The 18,769-nt window shown below is 44.7% G+C and overlaps 2 protein-coding genes across 2 annotated transcripts in view; one reads left to right on the top strand and one right to left on the bottom strand.

Moving 5' to 3' along the window:
* Positions 1-1,353, bottom strand: part of LOC115475198 (serine/threonine-protein kinase RIO1-like) — a 160,172-nt gene extending 158,819 nt beyond the window's left edge. Inside the window, exon 1 of the mRNA XM_030210943.1 lies at positions 772-1,353. Coding sequence (XP_030066803.1) covers positions 772-869 — 98 coding nt within the window. The 5' untranslated portion in view covers positions 870-1,353. The remainder of the gene's footprint in view (positions 1-771) is intronic.
* A 177-nt stretch (positions 1,354-1,530) lies between these two features.
* The window catches only part of LOC115482196 (receptor-interacting serine/threonine-protein kinase 1-like), a 55,513-nt gene continuing 38,274 nt past the window's right edge, over positions 1,531-18,769 (top strand). Inside the window, exon 1 of the mRNA XM_030221846.1 lies at positions 1,531-1,740. The gene's annotated coding sequence lies outside the window, so the exon portion shown is untranslated. The remainder of the gene's footprint in view (positions 1,741-18,769) is intronic.

Genomic DNA, 18,769 nt, shown 5'->3' with positions numbered 1-18,769 from the left:
GAGCCTGATAGTAACATATGTACAGTACTTTGAAAATGAGTCTCTATATTAGCTTATTTTTACCACTGCTTAAAACAAAAAAAAGTTGCAGATCAGTATGAGGCTTTGCTTGGCTAAATCCCATTAAACCATGCCTCTGGGTGTACCAATTTTGTTCTTTATAATAGTTTCTACAAGCAGCACTGGGCAAGCAAGACAGTTCAGTGAGGCAAAGTTTTAATTGAGATGATAAAGGAAAATGAACACAAGCAATTTACACAAGGGAATGGGTGTTAATAATGGAGGAAGAAAACCAAACCGAGGGGAAAATCGAAATGGTGAAGTTCTCCCCTACATCATAAGATTCAAAAACAAGTGTGTAAAAGTTGGTATACTCTTCCTGTACTTCAGTGTATTAGTATCACAATAGTAATTCCTGAGAACAACACTGAGAAATTGTGATTTGCCTCCTTCTTCCTTGTAAATCTGGTTATAAGCAAAAAGACTGCACAAAAAGAAAAAAGGAGCTGCACGGGAACAGTCACTTGATTACTTTCCCAGGGGATTCGTGGATCAGGCCTAACATGTATAGAATGTTTGTACGTTTGGGAAGCTTGCCAGGTGCCCTTGGCCTGGATTGGCCGCTGTCGTGGACAGGATGCTGGGCTCGATGGACCCTTGGTCTTTTCCCAGTGAGACATTACTTATGTACTTATGTAGTTATAATACATATCATGAGCTGCCACTGTGTATGTACACACTGTGCAGAATAAAGGCGAGATGGTGGATTACCTGTCCTCAGATTCCGCATCATCGAACTGTCCCGGCACAGTGCTACTCATTAAATCCAGGCGCCTCCAGCTCATTGCCCCGAGTGAGACGCCCGTCATACACTCTCTAAGAAGGGTTCCGGTAAAACGTGAATCTAAATCGCACGGCTATAAGTGCCGAGAGCTATCTGTGTTGTGGCAACAGCTCTAGCGATCGTTTTCCTAGAGCCGGATAAAAAGATAAGCCAAGTAGGCCCGTGCTTGGGGCCCGAAAGGTTCAGAAGGCCTGCTGTTGTGCACCAATCCGTTGAGCACAGTCAGTGTCCAGTGCGCCGGCATTAAAAGAGCAATAAACTAAACGTCGAGCCCGTGACGTCATCTTGCCCATCTCTCTCTCCGCCCACGGTTCGGCATCTCTCTTTCCCTTGACCCTCCCATTCAGTCGGCTCTGTTCCCTCCTCTTCCAATCCGGTTATTTTCCCCACCCCCACACATATCTATTTTACTAAAATAAAATCCTCTTTGCTCCTGCAGGCGCGGCAACGGTACTGAAAAGTTGCCCGCGGCCTTCCCTCAGAATCTGACTGAGGCTCAGATCCGTGAATGACCTGTTCCTAAACAGGAAGTTACGTCAAAAATCGACCGGGGTAGGACTCGGAGGATTACAGGCAGCTAAACTACAGGAGAGGCGCGTGCGTGCAGTGCGCGCGGCTGCCTGTGTTTTCACGTATGTTGGGGGTGTTGTGTAGTGTGCCTGTTTTGCTTCCGTATTAGCGTATCGCTTTTTCTTCTTCCCCGTCTCCCTTCCGTAGTGGAATTTCCAGACTCAGCGAAACTGTATATATATAAAAAAAAACTTCCAGGAAGCAGTAGACTGCTTGTACGCATACGCTTCCACGTGAATTATTAGAAACCAGAGTACAGTCAGCACGGAGTTTCTGAAATGTTAGTGGTGTCCTGACAGTACCTGTATTCACATTTAGGTTGAGGGGTGAGTGGAATATATATATATTTTTTATTATTTGATCTTTTTTGTCATGTATTTTGCCGTTTGGGCAGAAAAATGTTTTCCATAAACTGTTTGTTTTACAAACTGGTGCTGTACCTTTCCTGTTTTGTTCTTTTCTTTGGAACTCTCTTACCAAAGATATTCCTGTACTTAACAGGTACCAAGTAATATTTTAGGAAAAAGTTAAAAGCTGCCTTTTCAGGTTTTTTTACTGTAATTTTTTTTTGTTTACTGTAAGGTTATTTCTTTGGTTTTACGAGTCTAGGCTACTATTTGACTATTCTTAAGCAGCTATTTGTGCAAGATTGGGAATATAAGCATAATTTTATGGCCTGGCAGGAGCCTAAAGGGAATGGGACTTGTAAAAAATACTAGTTCGGTTTGATAGCACAGATCAGAGACGCTGCTCCAATTTTCTCCGCTCAACTCTGTTTCGAGTGTAATGGAGCACTGTAGCTTCAATTTATTGGTAAGACACATATATTGTTTTCACATTTGGATAGAATTAATAATCAACATACGGCAGAGAAGACTCCTGACGCAGGCCAGTACGGCCGAAACACAGCTGTGTCGAGTCCCTTTCTCCCTGCTACCGTTTGGCTAATAAAGTTGATTCTTCATTTTTACATCCAAAGTGTCGTCTTTTCTATGTAATTTTTGATTTTGATGAATTTATTTTTTTTAATACATATTTTATGATTAATTTCAAATTTTGACGTTTTTAATATATATTTTTTGTTTTTGTTAGTCATCTTCGCTGTTTTGTTTCTTGTTGATTTCCTTGCGAAGACTGGTTTCTTCTGTTTTTTTTGTACTACGGATATGACAGATAAACGGGATGACAGTAGGAGAGATAGTGTTAAGTAGATGTGTGGGAATAGGATCAGAGGAACAGGTAGGTAGTTTCGAGGAGGAAAGAAGATGTATAGTTTCCTCTTCAGTGATTTCAGAAAAGGAGCATTGTGAAAGGTACTGTAGCAAATGGACCAATAAACTAAACATGTCACTAAAATTGCAGCAGAAGGCTTCCAAAAGAGGGCTGTATGGGAATTGGGATAGCAGGATTCCAGTGGGTAACTCCATGTCTGCGGGGATCCCGTGGGGATGGACCTAGGATCCCCGCGAAAATGCCTTCCCTCCCCTGAGCATAGGGTGCCCTCCGGGCACATACCTTGAGTTACCCGGGTGGTCTAATAGCTTCTGTGGGGCAGGAAAGATTCCTACTCTTTCCTGCCCACTGCTGCGGCGCTGATCCTCTCCTCTCTACTCTTTTAACATGGCTGCCGAGACTTCCAGCAGCGGCCTTGCGAGACTTCCACGGAAGCCTTGCGAGGCTGCCGCTGGAAATATCGACAGTCATGTTAAAAAAGCAGAAAGGAGAGGATCTGCACCCCGGTACCAGGCAAGAAAGAGTGGGGATCCTTCTTGCCATGAAGAAGCCATTAGACCACCAGGCTGCCTCGAGCTATGTGCCGGGAGGGCACCCAGGGTCGGAGGGGAGGTGGATGGATGGAGTCAGGAAGGTAAAAGGGTGAGTCTGGCTCGTGCCGCTGTCATTGTCGTACATTCAAGCGAACGAACCTATGAGCTGATGCATCCATGTTGTCGTTCTTTGTTGGTGGCATTTTTGTTTAATCTCCCTTATATTTTTAAACATGCTGGCTTGTCCAGCGTACGGGTGTACAGAAGTATAATGACGGAATAACTTTTTCATAGGTAGCGTAGTAATTTGTTATAAATCGTAATCAGTGTGTTATTTGGAGGGGCTGGTTAAAGGGACACCCTAATTCGTGCAGAGATTTTTTTTTTCTCCTGATAAAGGGCCACTAAAACATGCAACACTTTATGAGAATCAGATGCTCAACATTCAGAGTTTCTATCTATCTAGTTACTTATTTGTGACATTTATATCCCACATTAAACATGAATTAAGTTGAAACCTAGGATCATTTAAAATCTTTTTTTCCCCCTGTGTCTACAACAAAAGAAAAATATGGCATTTGGGAACTTGATCCTTTTGTTTTATCAATTGCAGTGGTATATTATAAAAATGCATTTGCCTTTTTTTATTACTTCTTTTTCACAGAAAGTTATTGAATAATTAAAGAAGAGCTTTCTTCATGCATAACCTTCATCCAGCATCAGTCTAAATGTGCCAACATTGTCCAGTTCAGAACACTATTGGCCGCCAAGTTCATACAAAGTTAATTATGTTCAGTAGAAAATAAATCTGTTGCCTCAGGCTGCTTGCTATGTGAATACTGCATCAAGTATTACATATTAAGGGCATTTGCTTTAAACTTTAATTTATCCAGTCCTTACATGTACATGGTTTTGGTTTTTAATTCCAAAGGGGAATCCTAAGGGTGGTTGAACAATTAGGTATAAATTGTGTTGTTTCTGACTTGTTTGGAATTTGGACTGCTTTGGGTTCTGTGCTGATCTGTACATCTGCTGTCTTAGAGTACGGAAGAAAATGATTTATGTTACTTTTACTAGTATTTTTACTGCTTATAGAATCTGGATTTATCGGGGGGGGGGGGGGGCAAGGTGACTGCGACACGGCATGGGCTTGGCGGGCCAGGAGCTGGGATGGAGGAGATTACTAGCGTTTGGGACAGGCTAGATTCCCACGGGGACGGGTTAGATTCCCCACGGGAACGGACAGGTTGCATTCCTGTCCGTATGCAACTTTGTACCTGGGAGTTGACGCAAGGCCAAAAGGCAACCCGTGGTACTGAAAGTGATGTGTTCCCAGTCAAAATCGAAGATGCTTCTAGTGGACTGGAAGTATTGAGATGTGAGTATATGCATCCTTTAAGTCCAGAGAGCATAGCCAATCATTTTCCTGAATCATTGGGAGTAGGGTGCCCAGGGAAACCATCCTGAACTTTTCTCGGAGTAGGAATTTGTTCAGGGCTCTTAGGTCTGATGTATCTCCCCCCCCCCCCCGCCCCCCTCCATCCATGTTTTCTTTTGCACAAGGAAGTACCTGAAATAGAATCCCTGCCCTTCCTCCCCTGGTGGAACGGGCTCAACCGCATGGGCCTTCAGAATGGTTGAGAGTTCCTCTGCAAGTACCCTCCTGTGCTGAGAGCTGAACAGATGAGCTCTCGGTGGGCAATTTTGAGGTTTTAGATACCAATTGAGTGCATATCTGAGACGGACTATTTGACGAATCCACCGGTCGGAGGTTATAAGGGCCCACTTTCTTGAAAAAAATATCAGCTTCTCCCTGACCAGCAAGCTGTCCGGGACGGACACTTTTACTGTGGCTATGCTCTGTAGAGCCAGTCAAAAACGTGTCCCTTACTTTGCCTGGGAAGCAGTAGGGATCTTTGGCGCACACTGTTCACATGAACAAGTGCGTTTGGGCTGATCCTGAGCAGACTGGCAAGCCGAGGGTTTGTACCTATGCCTTTGATAGTAATAGGGACTCCTCCTGGCAGAAGAGGCAGATGCAGAAGGCGCCTGGCAGGAGAGAGAAGAGATGGTATCAGTATGTTTTTTTGATTTGGTCTGTGACCTCAACCTTCTCTCCAAAAAAGTTATCCCTCTGGTATGGGGCACACGCCAACTTCTGCTGAACAAAATGTTCCAAGACGGAAACACACAATCATGAGAGTCTGTGCATTGGTATACTCTGGGCAGAGATCCTGGATGCCACTTCAAAAGTGTCGTAAGTGCCCCTGGTTCAAGTACTTTCGACATGCCTTCTGCTGCTTGACCAACTGGCGAAGTGACTGCCAGGTCGACCACTTGCGCACTGAGTTTCAAGTAGAAGCTCGTGAAGAGCTGGTAGGGATTGTATTTGGGAGATGAGCATTGAAGCCTGGGGGCGCCAAGACATAGTCCCTGGAAATCCTGACTCTCTTGGGGGCGGATTTCACCACCATGGAATTGTGAGGCAACTGAGGCTTATCAAAACCAGGTGTACTGTGGATCTGGTACATAGTATTGATCTTCTTGGGAATGACCAGGACCGACAGAGGGGACTCCCAATTCTTAACAAGGACATCATGGAGTACCTCGTGGAGAGGGACAGTCACAGCCTCCCTAGGAGGAGACGTGTAGTCCAGGACCTCAAGCATCTTGGCCCTCGGCTTGTCCTCCACTTCCAAAGGAAATGGAATAGCGTCAGCCATTTCCTTGACAAAAGAAGGGGAGGGGAGGTTTCGGAGGGAATTCCATAGGACTCATACGAAGAAAAGTACCTTGGATCCTCCTCTGAATCCCATGAGCGCCCCTCTTCAGTGTCGGACAATACCTGCTGGTGGGAGTGTTGAGACCGAACCTGCCTCGACGTGAAGGAGCCATGTCCCCAAGAACAGCATTGAGAAGTTGGTTCCTGCATCGCCTCCAGCAAAGTTTCCTCTGATGACGTTGAAGGAGTGCTGGCTTGGGTGGCAGTCAACACCAGTGGCGCATGTGGCGTCGGTGTGGAAGGCCTCACTGCAGGCTGAGGGCCAGGTGGGACTGCAACGGGAGGCAGGGTAGGTACAAGCACCCCCGCTGCCAATGCACAGCATTGGAGAAGGCCATCGAACAGCTCACAGAGGAAGGCCCGATTGCACTCATCGAGGGCTGACACCGGAAAGACGGGGGTGTTGGTGGAGGTGCAGGCTGCAGAACTGCCAAGGTCGATATGGGAGCTGGCTCTTGGCTGCTAGGAGACCTACACATCGGCACCTCATATATGGAGGGGGAGTGATCCTCCCAGCACCAACGCTTCTCGGGTGCCGAATCCTTCGCTCCTAGCACTATGTGTCGAGGACGATTGATGTCGATGCTTCTTGGTCATCGAGCCTCCTCGGTGCTGATGAGGATGTCGAAGTCACACATCGCCTCAGGGTCTGGTTTGACAATGGATGGTCCAGGGTGCTCTGCACAGCAGGAGACCTCAAGGCAAGTAGAGACCCATTCGATACTTCACTGCTTTCAGTGTCCAAGGGTCTAAAAGCAGCCATGTTTACAGATGCTCCTGATACCGGTGCGATGCTCAACACTGATGCCAATGTCAAGGAACCGGACTTAGCTCCAAAAATCAATCTTCTCTCGTTGAGTCTCTCTGGAAACCTGGGACCTCTTCTTCATGCGAAGGCAGAGAACACAGACAGGCTATGGTCAGCCCCGAGACACTGAAGACATCAAGAATGGGTGTCTATCCCAGAGGTCATCCGATTGCACTGGATACAACGCTTATAGCCACTGGGAACATTCGTGTACATGGAAGGAAAACCTTCAGCTAAATTAAATGAAGCAATGCTGCCCGAAAAAGGGGCAGGGGATGGCAAAAAGGAAGGGAAAAATCCCGGCCGAAGTCAAGTCTTAAAACGGCTGAATGACGACTGAAAAGAAAGGAAACTTAAAACCGGGCAACATCAAACTAGAAGATAAAGGAAATGGACAAAAAAAAAAAGCTCCACAAACGGGAACAGACAAAAAAAATCGCCAAAAGGAGGTGGAGCGTGTCTCGCATTCCACAAAGCCTTACTTATACAAATCATAAGTCCTGGACTGGGCAACGCAGGTCAGCGTCACCCACTTGTGAGAACAGATAACCCTGTTCGTCCTTGGAGAAATAAACAGTTAATAAATTCAAAATATAAAAACACTTTTTTGTACCTTTGTGTCTAGGCATTTTATTTTTCCATCACATTGGTCCCAGTTTCTCTTCTGTTTTCCTGTCTTCTAATTCTGTTTCCAGCAGCCACTGTCCATGTGTTATTTCTCCTCTCTCCTCCTGTCTTGTTTCATTCCCTCTTTATACCTGTTTCTGACTAGACAATGACACTGGGAAGAAGACAGAGCCCATGGGGATGGGGAAAAACTTTATCCCCGAGTCATTCTCTACTGTAGTCCTTCTTTCAGATGGACTCCTTGGGAGGTGATTTTTTTTTTTTTTTTGGTGGAGGAAGCAAGATAGAAAACAGTCCCTTTTTATATTTTTCTTCCAAAACACAGGAGAACATGAAGAATAGGCAGACCCAACCTGTGTTACCTCGCACTGCACCTGCAGACTAGGGACTCCAGAATCTTCCTCTTTGTAGAAAATGTATTTATCTTCATAGACTACCTGTACCTCGTTCAATGTGTGCATTTGGAAAAGAAAGGGTAAAATAATACATGAAATTCGGCACAATGGAACTGAAAGAGAAGTACTTGGAGCTGGATTGCACCCAGTTCAAACACAGGGCTAGATGCACTAAACCTTTACGACCCTCTAACAACCCTTTAACGAAGGAAATTCCTAACCATTGCATGTATTAAAGGCCTTTTTCCTACGAAGCAAGCAGCTAACGAAAACGGAATGCAAACGAGAAACTACCATTGAAATGTGGACAATTCAGAATGCATGAACCATACCGACGATTGCAACGAATCATTTACCGTCAGAAATTTTACGTGAGCTCAGACCTGTCGTTAAGGCCTGAGCTGTCATCTCCCCGCTGCCCCCTGCACCATAAAAATCCAAGCCGGCATGTTTAAAAAGAAAAGTGAGATACAAACACATGGCTCTCCGCTCCCCCCTGCATCACTACAAAACTAAACATACCTCAAAAAAGGATCGGGAGAGGGCAAAGGCGCTTGTCAGAGGCGTCCTGTATGGACGGCTTCCCCCCCCCCCCCCCCCCCCCCCCCCCCCGCAGATCATACAGACACTGCTCCCCACTTCTCCCTGCAGCTTAAAAATCCTGTCTCTCTCTCCTTCTCCCACAGCTTTGAAAATTAACACTCTCTGCTATCCCCTGAAGCCAATTTCCCAGTACTGTAAACAAGCTGCCCCTTCCCCCTCCCTTCTTGTTCCATCACAGTGAAAGAGGTCTTTTGTTACAAAAGGGGGTTTACGAGGGTCGTTCTTTTTAGAGTCATCTTCAACTGCACTCTCCTGCTAGGTCTGGGACCTGCAAGCCTTTATGCTCTCTGATCTAGCACTCCCCAGTCTGACGTAAGCAACCTACGTAGGTTTAATACGTTTGTGGCATGCTCAGATCTGCGCATGCTTAAGGGGCAAATTAACGACGGGGATGATACATTGTACTTTTCAATACCGCACCGAACATTTCTGAGCTGTTTTTTTTGTGCATTCTTTGTTGTTTCAAATTCGTTAAGCACTTTTACGATTTAGATTTTTTTAACGTTTGGTTGATGCATCTAGCCCACAGTCCTTATTTCCCACAGAGGCTCAATTACATAAAAAAGGTGTATTGGGCCAGCCTGGCTCTTCTGTTTATAAGGGGTCCCTCTGATGGGTACAGATGGTTAAAAGGGATAAGAAAAGGAAGAGAGTATCTGACTTAGGAGCTGCTTCTCACAAGCATAAAATTGTGCAACTTATTGAGTTGCACAAGCCTGGACATGACGCTATTATATTTTATAGGGTACCCTTCTCCTTTTTTACATTTTTACTTCCTCTCCTAACAGTCATTGATATATTTGAGATCTTGGAAGAAAAAAAAATTATTACAGCATCTAATTATTTATTTCGGAATGTTTCATACAGTGTTCTCACCAGAAATTTTTGCCAGCTAGGTGGCATGAGGAAGTAGCTGAGTGGGGATAAGGTAGTACTGAGCAGTATTATAACATTTTTCTGTTATTTATAAAAGCAACCTATTTTATCTCTGTAAACGTAAACATTTAAGGAGAGATTCTATATATGGCAGGGGGGAGGGAGATATGGACTTGGACAGAAGGGGGAAGGGGCAGAAGAGGGAATCTGGGTTAAAAGGGTTGGGTTAGAGGGATAAGGAGGGAAGATGCTAGAAATGGTGGATTCATGTGGGAGCAGCCATGGGTGTGTTTTTAAGGAGAATAGTGAGTACAGAGGAAAGAAATGTAATGGGGAGTAGATGAAGGATAAAAGGGAATAGGAGACTGAAATGAGTGAGAGAGGAAAATGTGAGAAGCTAGCTAGAGGATAAGAGAAGGAGAGAGAAAGTTGATAAGGGGATAAAAAAATGAAAAAAAGAGTAGAGCAAGTGGATGAAATCTGAGTGGACATAGTCTGAAAAGACAAAAACAGAGGAGAGAGTTTTAAAAGAATTGGACAGTTATTTATGTTCGAGTAATACAGTTGACGTTTCATTTTTTGGAAAAACAAGCAAAAGTGCTGGCCACAACTGGCAACAGTTGCATGGGGGATCCTGTACATCCCTGCTACCAGCACGACATTTTCTATTGCAGGAAGGACTGTGGAAGACAGGAGAGCTAGACTGAATCCTGAGATCGTTGATGGCTGCTTATTCATCCACAGATTAAAAAATCATAATAGTGCTTCATAGGGCATAGTTCTCCTCCACTAGGGCATACAGAATGGGTTGTATTTTGTAACCCTGGACATTTTAACAGGGTGGATTAGAGTTCCTTAGGGTAGTAGAAATCAGCTATTGTTGGGGTTAGAAGGTAGAGGGTGGTGGTGGTGGAGATTATTATAGTTGCTCTTTGTTATTGCTTTCTATTTGTGATTTTATAAACAACATTTACACAGCATATTCCTTTTTTTACTTTAATACAAAGATTTAAATATAAAATCTTAGTGATCGAGGTTTCCTCAGATGAGGACAGAGCCCGCAGGAACGGGGACAGAATCTGTGGGGATGGAGACAGTCTGCGGGTACGGAGCAGGGATGGGGACAAAACCTGCTGGGACATGTTTAATTTCCCCCTTCCCTTGACCCCTTGTTGACTGTACCACATGGGAGAGTAAACATCTCAAGTTCATCCAAAAGGTTCTTTACAGTTTCCCTCCAATCCCATGGGGGTCTGTTCTGGGAAGGCCTCAGAAGCTGCAGTTCAAACCTGATTCCCATGACCACTGCTTTCTGGCTTTCTGGATCTAGGTATATTCTGGGCCATTTATGTTCCCACATATATATATCAGATACTAAGGAGAGGGTATATATTTTATAGTATGTAGGAATAAAGACACAGATAGTTTTCAGGAATAGAATCTTATTTATTCTTACCAAGAGAAAGTCTTCAGGTCAATACATACATCTGGGTTCAAATGCACAGAGCTCTGCTGTCGGTCAAGTGTCCAGGAAACTTCTAACTTTTCTGTCTGAATGTTAGCTCTTTTATAGGCATAGATCTCAATAGATGCTTATGGCAGGACCTATTTCTTCATCTTATTGGCCAATATTTCCGGCAGATGTACATTTGTACTTTTTGTCTTGTACAAACTCTTTCCTGTTCTAGTTATTTTGAAACATTTTGAAACATCTCTCTTCCGCCCCAGGTGTCCATCTATTTGTACCCAACTGTCTTTTTCCGGTAAACATCTCTTGCTTTTGCTATTTCAAAACTTCATATCATATTCGTCACCCTGAACATCTTGACTTTATGAAAGATAATCTATTTTTATATAATCTTATGACCTGTGTGCCATGTTATACAAGCTAGATTTTACAAACCATTTTTATCCATTCTTCTATCATCATATATGCTATATTCAATTTGTAATTTGTTTCAGGTTTTATTAAGACTTCATCATATAGTCCTGCATTTGCAGGTTCTCAACTTTTATGCCATTAGTAGGTTATCAGGCCTAGTCAAGGCTTCTCTGCTGACCTAAGTCCTGTAACCTGGCTTACCACTATTCCAGTGGACACTCAAATTCCAATCCATATTAACATTCCCCTCTTCACCCTATCCCATAGGGTGACACCAGGGTTGAGTACCATGGTACCATCCATTCCAGAAGGTATCCTTATAAAACTGTTGTTCCGCAGAGTCTATTACAAAACCTGATATGGTCAAATTACTGAGATACAGATCATAACATAGGCACTACTTCAGTCATTTCTTTTACACCAATACTTTTTCCAACCCCTTAGTATACAGATTCTAACTTATTCTTACCTAAGTGAGTATATATTGTTATTAATCATAAAATCTTTGGTTATATACTGATTATATCTTGAGTATACATTTTTCTCATGTATCACATCATCTTATAAAGCTTTGTATGGTTATATAGTATCCCTGTGTGCTATTACCTAATTATACAGTTGCAGACATCTCTCTAGTGTCTCTAGCACTTGCATAGCGATTGGTCCTTCTCAGAGGGAGATAGTCCAAAGTGTTATCTCCTGTGGTGTTGGGAAGGAGATTTTCGTACAGAACATATTGTCCTGCGGTCGTCTTTTTCATTATTGCAGTTTCAATTAAGCGTTCTACTAAGCCTCTAGCACAAGGGATTATGCAACATCCTACTAATACAAAAATCGCTACCACTATAATTATAGTAGTGGCTGCTGAAATGATAAATGTCTTCCATTTACCAAAAGCTTTATCCAACCAACCCGTCCAGGATGTGTCAACACCAGAGTTCTCTGCCAACTCTTGTGACAGTGAGGTTAAGCCTTCCAAAGCTCTGGTGATTGATCCATCTGGAGCAGTATTGTTGGGGATAAAGGTGCAACACTGTGTACCTATTTTCCGGCACACTCCGCCCTCTGCTGCCAGAAGTTGGTCAAGTACTAATCTGTTTTCCAACGTCATCCGGCTAGTGGCGTCCAATTGCGCTGCAATTCCTTGAATTGCATCCCTGGTATAATTGACAAATCTCTGCTGGTTGTAATATATGTAATTGATCCAGTCTAAGTTCTTATTTATCGTAGCCCACCAAAAGAAAACTGATTCGAATCCTGCAGCTATTTGGTTTCTGGCTTTGAACTCATCAGGAACCCCTCTTGGAACTCCAATTGCATCTATATAGACCCGATCATCAAAAGATCCAGGCATTGCACTTCTCTTCACTCGTGAGGAAGAGCTGCTATGAGGAGGGAGCAAGGATGCTATAATGATTGGAATTACCAATTTGACTAAGGCACATCTGCCTGTCCAACTCCTGTGAAGTGTGTGGTGGATAGTACGAGTTCCACAATACCACCATACATCTGCTCTCGCCTGTGAAAAGTCTGTGAGATTTAGATTTCGCAGAGTCCCTTTTTCTAGGGTTGTGTTACAATTGGTCAAATTTCCCAGAAACCGTGTATTTTTCACCCCATGTCGTTCCAGACATGTATGATATCTGGAATCCTGAATGCGGGTGGAACCCTCAGCCGAGGGGGTAAGTAGGGGTGGTGCTCGTCAAGATGTTGACAAGACTTATTCACTTCAGTTGTTACCTGAAGTAACTCTAGCATACACCAAAAACCATCTGGATCATTGTGGAGATCTAAAGGGAAAGGAACTACAGTTGGTTCTGCTCTTGCATGGGAACAAAAATAACAATTAGAGACATTCAAACTCTTCGTAGTATAATGTGCCCATTCGAGCCACAGGTTTGTTTCTCCAAATCCTGTTTCTAGTGCCACCAAATCTTTGGAATTATTAATTGGCACGATCTGGTAAGGAATCTTTACTTCTGGGATCTTTGTCGGCATCAAAGGATTCGTGTCAGGTTGGGCTGGGGGTGGAACAATCTTGAATTTTCCAATGGGATCTCTTCCTGTAGCATCAATTCCCAAGGAATAAGTTCTGTATGTAACAGCCGTTACGCCTCTGAAAGTGATAGCCACTTGATTACATTTGGTCATTTGACAAAGGCCAGTGACTCGCAATTTCATGATGGAAATGCTCTTTTTGAGATCTGGAATCTCACTACCTGAGTAGGGAACCCATGAACCTGTATACCACCATACTTGTGCCCAACTTCCGCAATTGGAGAAGGGACACAGGTATACCTCAAAAGCTGACAAATATTGCTGTACAGGATGTTCCCCACACATTGTATAAGAACATACATCAAGGGTTATTGTGGTTGTGTCCTTGGTAGTGGGTAATGTTATCTCATAAGTGGTCATAAATTGTTGCAGAAAATTTACTATATGCTGTGTTCCTTGTATCATGGGCATGGTGAGCACACACAACAGGAGGGTTAAGCACTTCATGTTGGTGGTTTTCATGATCAAGCACTGTATCAAGATTGTACGAAGGGTAAATGACGGCTAATGATTAAGGTGAGCAACAAAATTATCCCTAGGGTCTTAGCAAGAGCTGCTATCACAACAATCAGTATTCCAAAATATATCAAGGCTTGATATATCATTAAGTGTGACTTGGGTATGGGGGGTAAACTCTAATAGCCCCTCTTTCAATGGGGTCGGGTACTTCAAAGAGACTATATATTTCCAAAGGTCCCAATCCAACCTCTCTGAGAAACAGAAAAGGTATCCAATCAGTGTCAATTACGGCGTATGTGAATAACCAAAAATCTACTACGTCACCAGTTTCTGGTCTTATTAGGAGATCGTCGGTCTGTTCAACTTGTAGACACAAACTTCCTCCGAATAATACCAGAGTGTGAGTAACTGTTCTACTGGGGCCGAGTGTCCAATTCTCAAGTAAAGGTTCACACAGGGTCTGATATCGAGTAAGGGGATCCCAATTGGGATTGTCTTCTGGAGCGGGGTCCCAATGGGGAAATAATAATTCACGAGGATCCAGAAGGTATTCTGGAGGTATAGGGATTAGCTGTTCACCTAAATTGAAAGGCGACAAGGGTGGAGATTCTCTTCCACGGGACATATAGAAGAAGATTTACTTGGGGTGTGGAGCTATCTGGGAGGACGAGTAGCTGGGACTCTGGTACCTGGAGTGGCTAAGGTAGTATTCGTGGGAGGAGGAACGTCAGTATCAGGAACCAAAGGATAAGGAGGAGGGGTGGGTCGCAATTTAGGCAAGGTAATATTATCCTCAAAAGTAGTTGTACGATTGGGGACAATATGGACCGAGCTACTGATATGATTGGCAACACTTGTAGTATGCAAAATAGGAGAATTAGTGAGGACAGGAGTAGTTGCAGAGTCTTCAATAGGCACTGTAGGATTGCCAGTTGAAAAGTCTGTTGTGGCAGATGTGTCTGCCCAGGGGGTAGGATTACTGGTGGCAATGGGACTGATCTGATTGACCGTTTGAAAGGATGTGTGTCTGAACAAGCGTGTGAATGTGGTATACTGGTGGGGCTTTGTGTAGTCTGAAGTAGCAGTTATTGGAACTGGAGTTGTTGCAAACACCGAGGCAGTAACAAGTACTGTTGGGGTAGTTGCAAGCACTGCTGAGGTAGTTGCAAGTACCGAAGTAGTTGCAAGTACCGTGGCGTTTCCAACGGGTAAGGTGACGTTACCAGTGGGAAAAGTACTAAGTGTGAACCAAAGATCTGCAAGGTTTCTGTCCACAGTATAGGTAAACAGGGTAGTGAAAAACAACACCAAACCTATACAAAGTAGGATGAGACACAAGAGTCCAACAGCAAACAATCGAGCAGATGGAAAGCAGAAGAAGAGGGTGTACTGATGTAGCACCGTTACTGCTGCTGAGACAACACTTGGACGGGTGCTGGTTCCGTCCGTGTCATCAGGAATGGTGTCACCTTCCAAATAAGTGCCGTCAAAGTCGTTGGACCAATGGGAATTGGTTTCAGATAACTGCTCAGAGTCACACTTATCAACAGGGTAAAGTCCAGTGTTCTGTGGGTCTGGTGGATCTGGGTCCTTGATATCGTCAAGGGCAGCAAGGTTGGCAGCTGTTGGTTCTCTACGGAGAACTGGAGAGGGTGGTGGTATTAAAACTTTCACAGGAGTGGTAGGGAAAGGTGCTATTGGTATAGGAACTTTATGTAGAGAAATAGTCCGTAAGGGAATTAGTTCCTCTGGAGTGAACAGCGGCGGAACTACTTGTGGCATTTATCTGGCTTGATTGGGGAAATACAAATGTAGAATGTCAAGCAGCTTACCGATGTTGCTCTTCAAATTCTGTACTGTTGAGAAGTGAACAGAACCAGGTTCACCCGGAGCCAATTCTTCCAAATCTTCCAAATCTGCTGCAAAGTTGCGGATTCTGATGAGACTCTGATGAGGTGGTGGTGAGGATGGCCACTCAAATGCAGGTTCAAGTACTGGTGGTTGTTCAGGCGGTGACTCTGGAGATTCAGGGATTGTTTGGATGATGATATCAGCAAGATCGAGGAGGTGCGATTCAGGAGATGGATAATCGTGGTTGATTAAGTGGTTGAGTCTTTGATCGAGTTGACAGACAGGACAGGGATGGAGACAGAACATGCTGTGATGGGATGGGGACGGGGACAGACTTTGTCCCCGTGTTATTCTCTAGGCTAAGGAGCTCACAGGGGCTCACCAGCCAATTCCAGAGGAGCAGCCTCCCTGATGGCCAGCTAAGTCCTCCAGCCAGGAGAGCAGCTGCCTTTAAGATGGGTAGGTTTCACTATTGTGGCCGTGACTCCTCTTTGACTCACCTTATTTCTGCTGGTCAGCTCATGAGCTGGCTTCTATCTGCAGTGTTGTGCTTGTCCTGTGTGTTCCAAGCCTCACTTTGGTGTCCAGTGTGTAGGGTTTCTACTTCCTGTGTGTTTCAAGCCTCACTTTGGGTTCTGTGTATTTCCTGCCTCTGTCCTGTTTATAAGGAAGTGGTGCACCTTCATTCAGGGCCTTTGCAATGCCAAAGGTCCCCAGGTTAGTCTGTGTGCTTGTGAGCACTTCTGCCTTGTTCTTAGTCTGTGTGCTTTTGGGCACTTCTGCCTTGATTCTTGTTGCTTTGTTCATAGCCTGTGTGCCCATGGGCACTTCTGTTTAGGGTGCCTGTGTGCACTTCTGTTTCTGTTCTTCTCTGTTTGTTTGTTTGTTTGTTTGTTTGTTTGTTTTGTGTCCTGCTAGTCTGCCTTACTGTTCTAGTCTCCTCTACCTTTAGCTTCAGCCTTAGTTCTGTTGTTTGTCTGTGTGGGTCAACTTGAGTTCTGCCTAGTCTGTCTTGCTTGCTCTAGTCCCCTCTGCCTTCAGCTCCAGTCCCCTTCCTGTTTGTCTCTGCTCTATTTGCTTTTAGCTTCTGTTCCTGCCAAGCTTGTTTGAAAATCCTGAATCTTGTTTTTGAGTATCCTGAATCCCAGTCCAGTCCAGCATTTGGTTCCGGTCTGGTCAAGCCAAGTCCGTGCCAGCATTTGGTTCCGGTCCAGTCAAGCCAAGCTTGTTCCAGAATCCGGTTCCGGTCCAGCCAAGCCAAGTCCGTTCCAGTCTCCTGTTGTTCCAGTCTGTCTGTTCCAGCCTGACCTGTATACAGCTCCAGTCCTGTTAGTCCAGTCTTGGTTGGGGGATTTTGCCTCCTGCTGTTGCTCGTTGACAGTAGGCCAAGGGCTCACGTTCTAGAGTCTGTGACTGTTTGTTCAAAGCATGGGATCATGACAGTAGGCTTAATATATAAGAAGCAGAATGAGAAGACGAGACAGCTTGCTAGACCATAGGAGGTCTGGACTGGAAGGGCAGCGGACAGCAGTTTATGTAGGCAGTGAACACAAAGGCTCAAAGAAAGGTCTCGGAGGAGTCAAACCGCAGTAAAAAAAATTTCACTCTACAAGAAAGATGAACAAGACTGATGCACGTTCCAGCTGTACCACAGAGTGGCCTAGTGCAGTGGTGTGAAGGACTGGTCACCCCAGTGCATCCTGAACATAGAGGCAAGGGGATTTTGATGTTTTGCTGAAAATAAGTCTGGTTCCTTTTACTCTTTTGGGAAGGAGGTGTTCCCTGTAGGAGATATATTAGTAATAATAGCTTTGGCTTTTTCTCTTGAAGTTTAGAGCACTCGACACAGTATCTAAACGAAGTACTGATCTATGAACTGTGAAGTGAAGTTTTCTTTGAGTTTTTCTTATGGAACCCGCTGAAAGGGTTTGCGAGTGCCCAGCTTGGGCACCTAAAAAGCCGAAGCTAAGGTGGGAGCTATAACTGAGACCTCAGAATAGTGAGGAAGGTAAAATTAGTCCTTACCTGATGATGATTTTCTTTCCATTAGTCCTACAGATCAATCCAGAGGCAAGTGGGTTATGTCCTTCTACCAGCAAGTGGAGATAGAGAGAACACCAGAGTTCTGCCATAAAGGAAACTGTGCAGCAGCCTCACTTTCAGTATGTTCAGTACCAAAGCAGTAAGGAGACCATGAGTCTATGAAGTATACTCCTGCTTCTCTGACAACCAGGGAGAGATCCAGTGGCTCTGTCTTCAATGACCGCGGCCTTCCTCCCATACCATCCTTGCACAGAACTGCATCCTCGAGATAAAGTAATTCCTGTGGTACAATCCAAATTGGATCTGGAAAAATGAAATAAACCCAGACAGCATGTTTTAGACAAGAACAATAAAGGGCAGGCCTCTGGATTAATCTGTTGGGACTAATGGAAAGAAAAAAATCAGTTAAGGATTAATTTTACCTTCCATAGTGTCCCACAGATCAATCCAGAGATGAATGGGATGTACCAAAACAGTCCCCTAAGTGGGGTGGAACCACAAAGCCATAACCAACCTCGATAGGCATTGCCGGTGCCAGACTCCAAAAGCAGAGGCAGGATGAGGGGCAAGACTTCTCAAAACCAGGCCTCTCAAAAAATGCCTTTCAGAACTAAGGGAAGCGGCACTGACCAGAGGCATAAAAAGCAATATCTGACAGGCAATGTTGTAGTCTCAACCAAGAAGGCCCAAGGACGAGGAAGTTCGACACCCGAAGATGAATCAAGGCTCGACCTCCCGATCAAGCTGGAGCCCCAACAATGGGAGCAGTCCAGCAACTAGTGTTGGATCAACTGTGTCAGCCATAACGGAGCCCACCTCGGCAGCCAGTAATGGATTAAGGCTTGACAAGACTCGAGAGTCAATAATGGAGCTAAACCCAACTGACGGGGGCAGCCGCCGCACTTGCCATCTACCAGGCAAGACCCAGTACCCAGAGCCGGAGCAATGCTCAACCACCTGAAAGCACGACAGGCTAAGCGGATATGGATCAAGACTTGAAAGCCAGTGACAAAGAACAGGCTTGCCCGCCAGCGAAGAAGCAAGGCTTGCCAGCAGAGCCGGCCCACAACATGACTTCCAGGGAGAAGACCAAGGCCTGACAATCCAAGAGAGAGAGAGCAAGGGTTGACATCCAGCGATGGCCCCCAGCTCCGCTACCAGCGGGAAAGCCTGAGCTGGAGCCAAGCCCACCAGACAGAGAAGGA

The sequence above is a fragment of the Microcaecilia unicolor genome, chromosome 1, assembly GCF_901765095.1.
Source record: "Microcaecilia unicolor chromosome 1, aMicUni1.1, whole genome shotgun sequence".
NCBI lineage: Eukaryota > Metazoa > Chordata > Amphibia > Gymnophiona > Siphonopidae > Microcaecilia > Microcaecilia unicolor.
The sequence above is the reverse complement of the archived record's forward strand: the minus strand, read 5'-3'. Positions and strand labels throughout refer to the sequence as shown.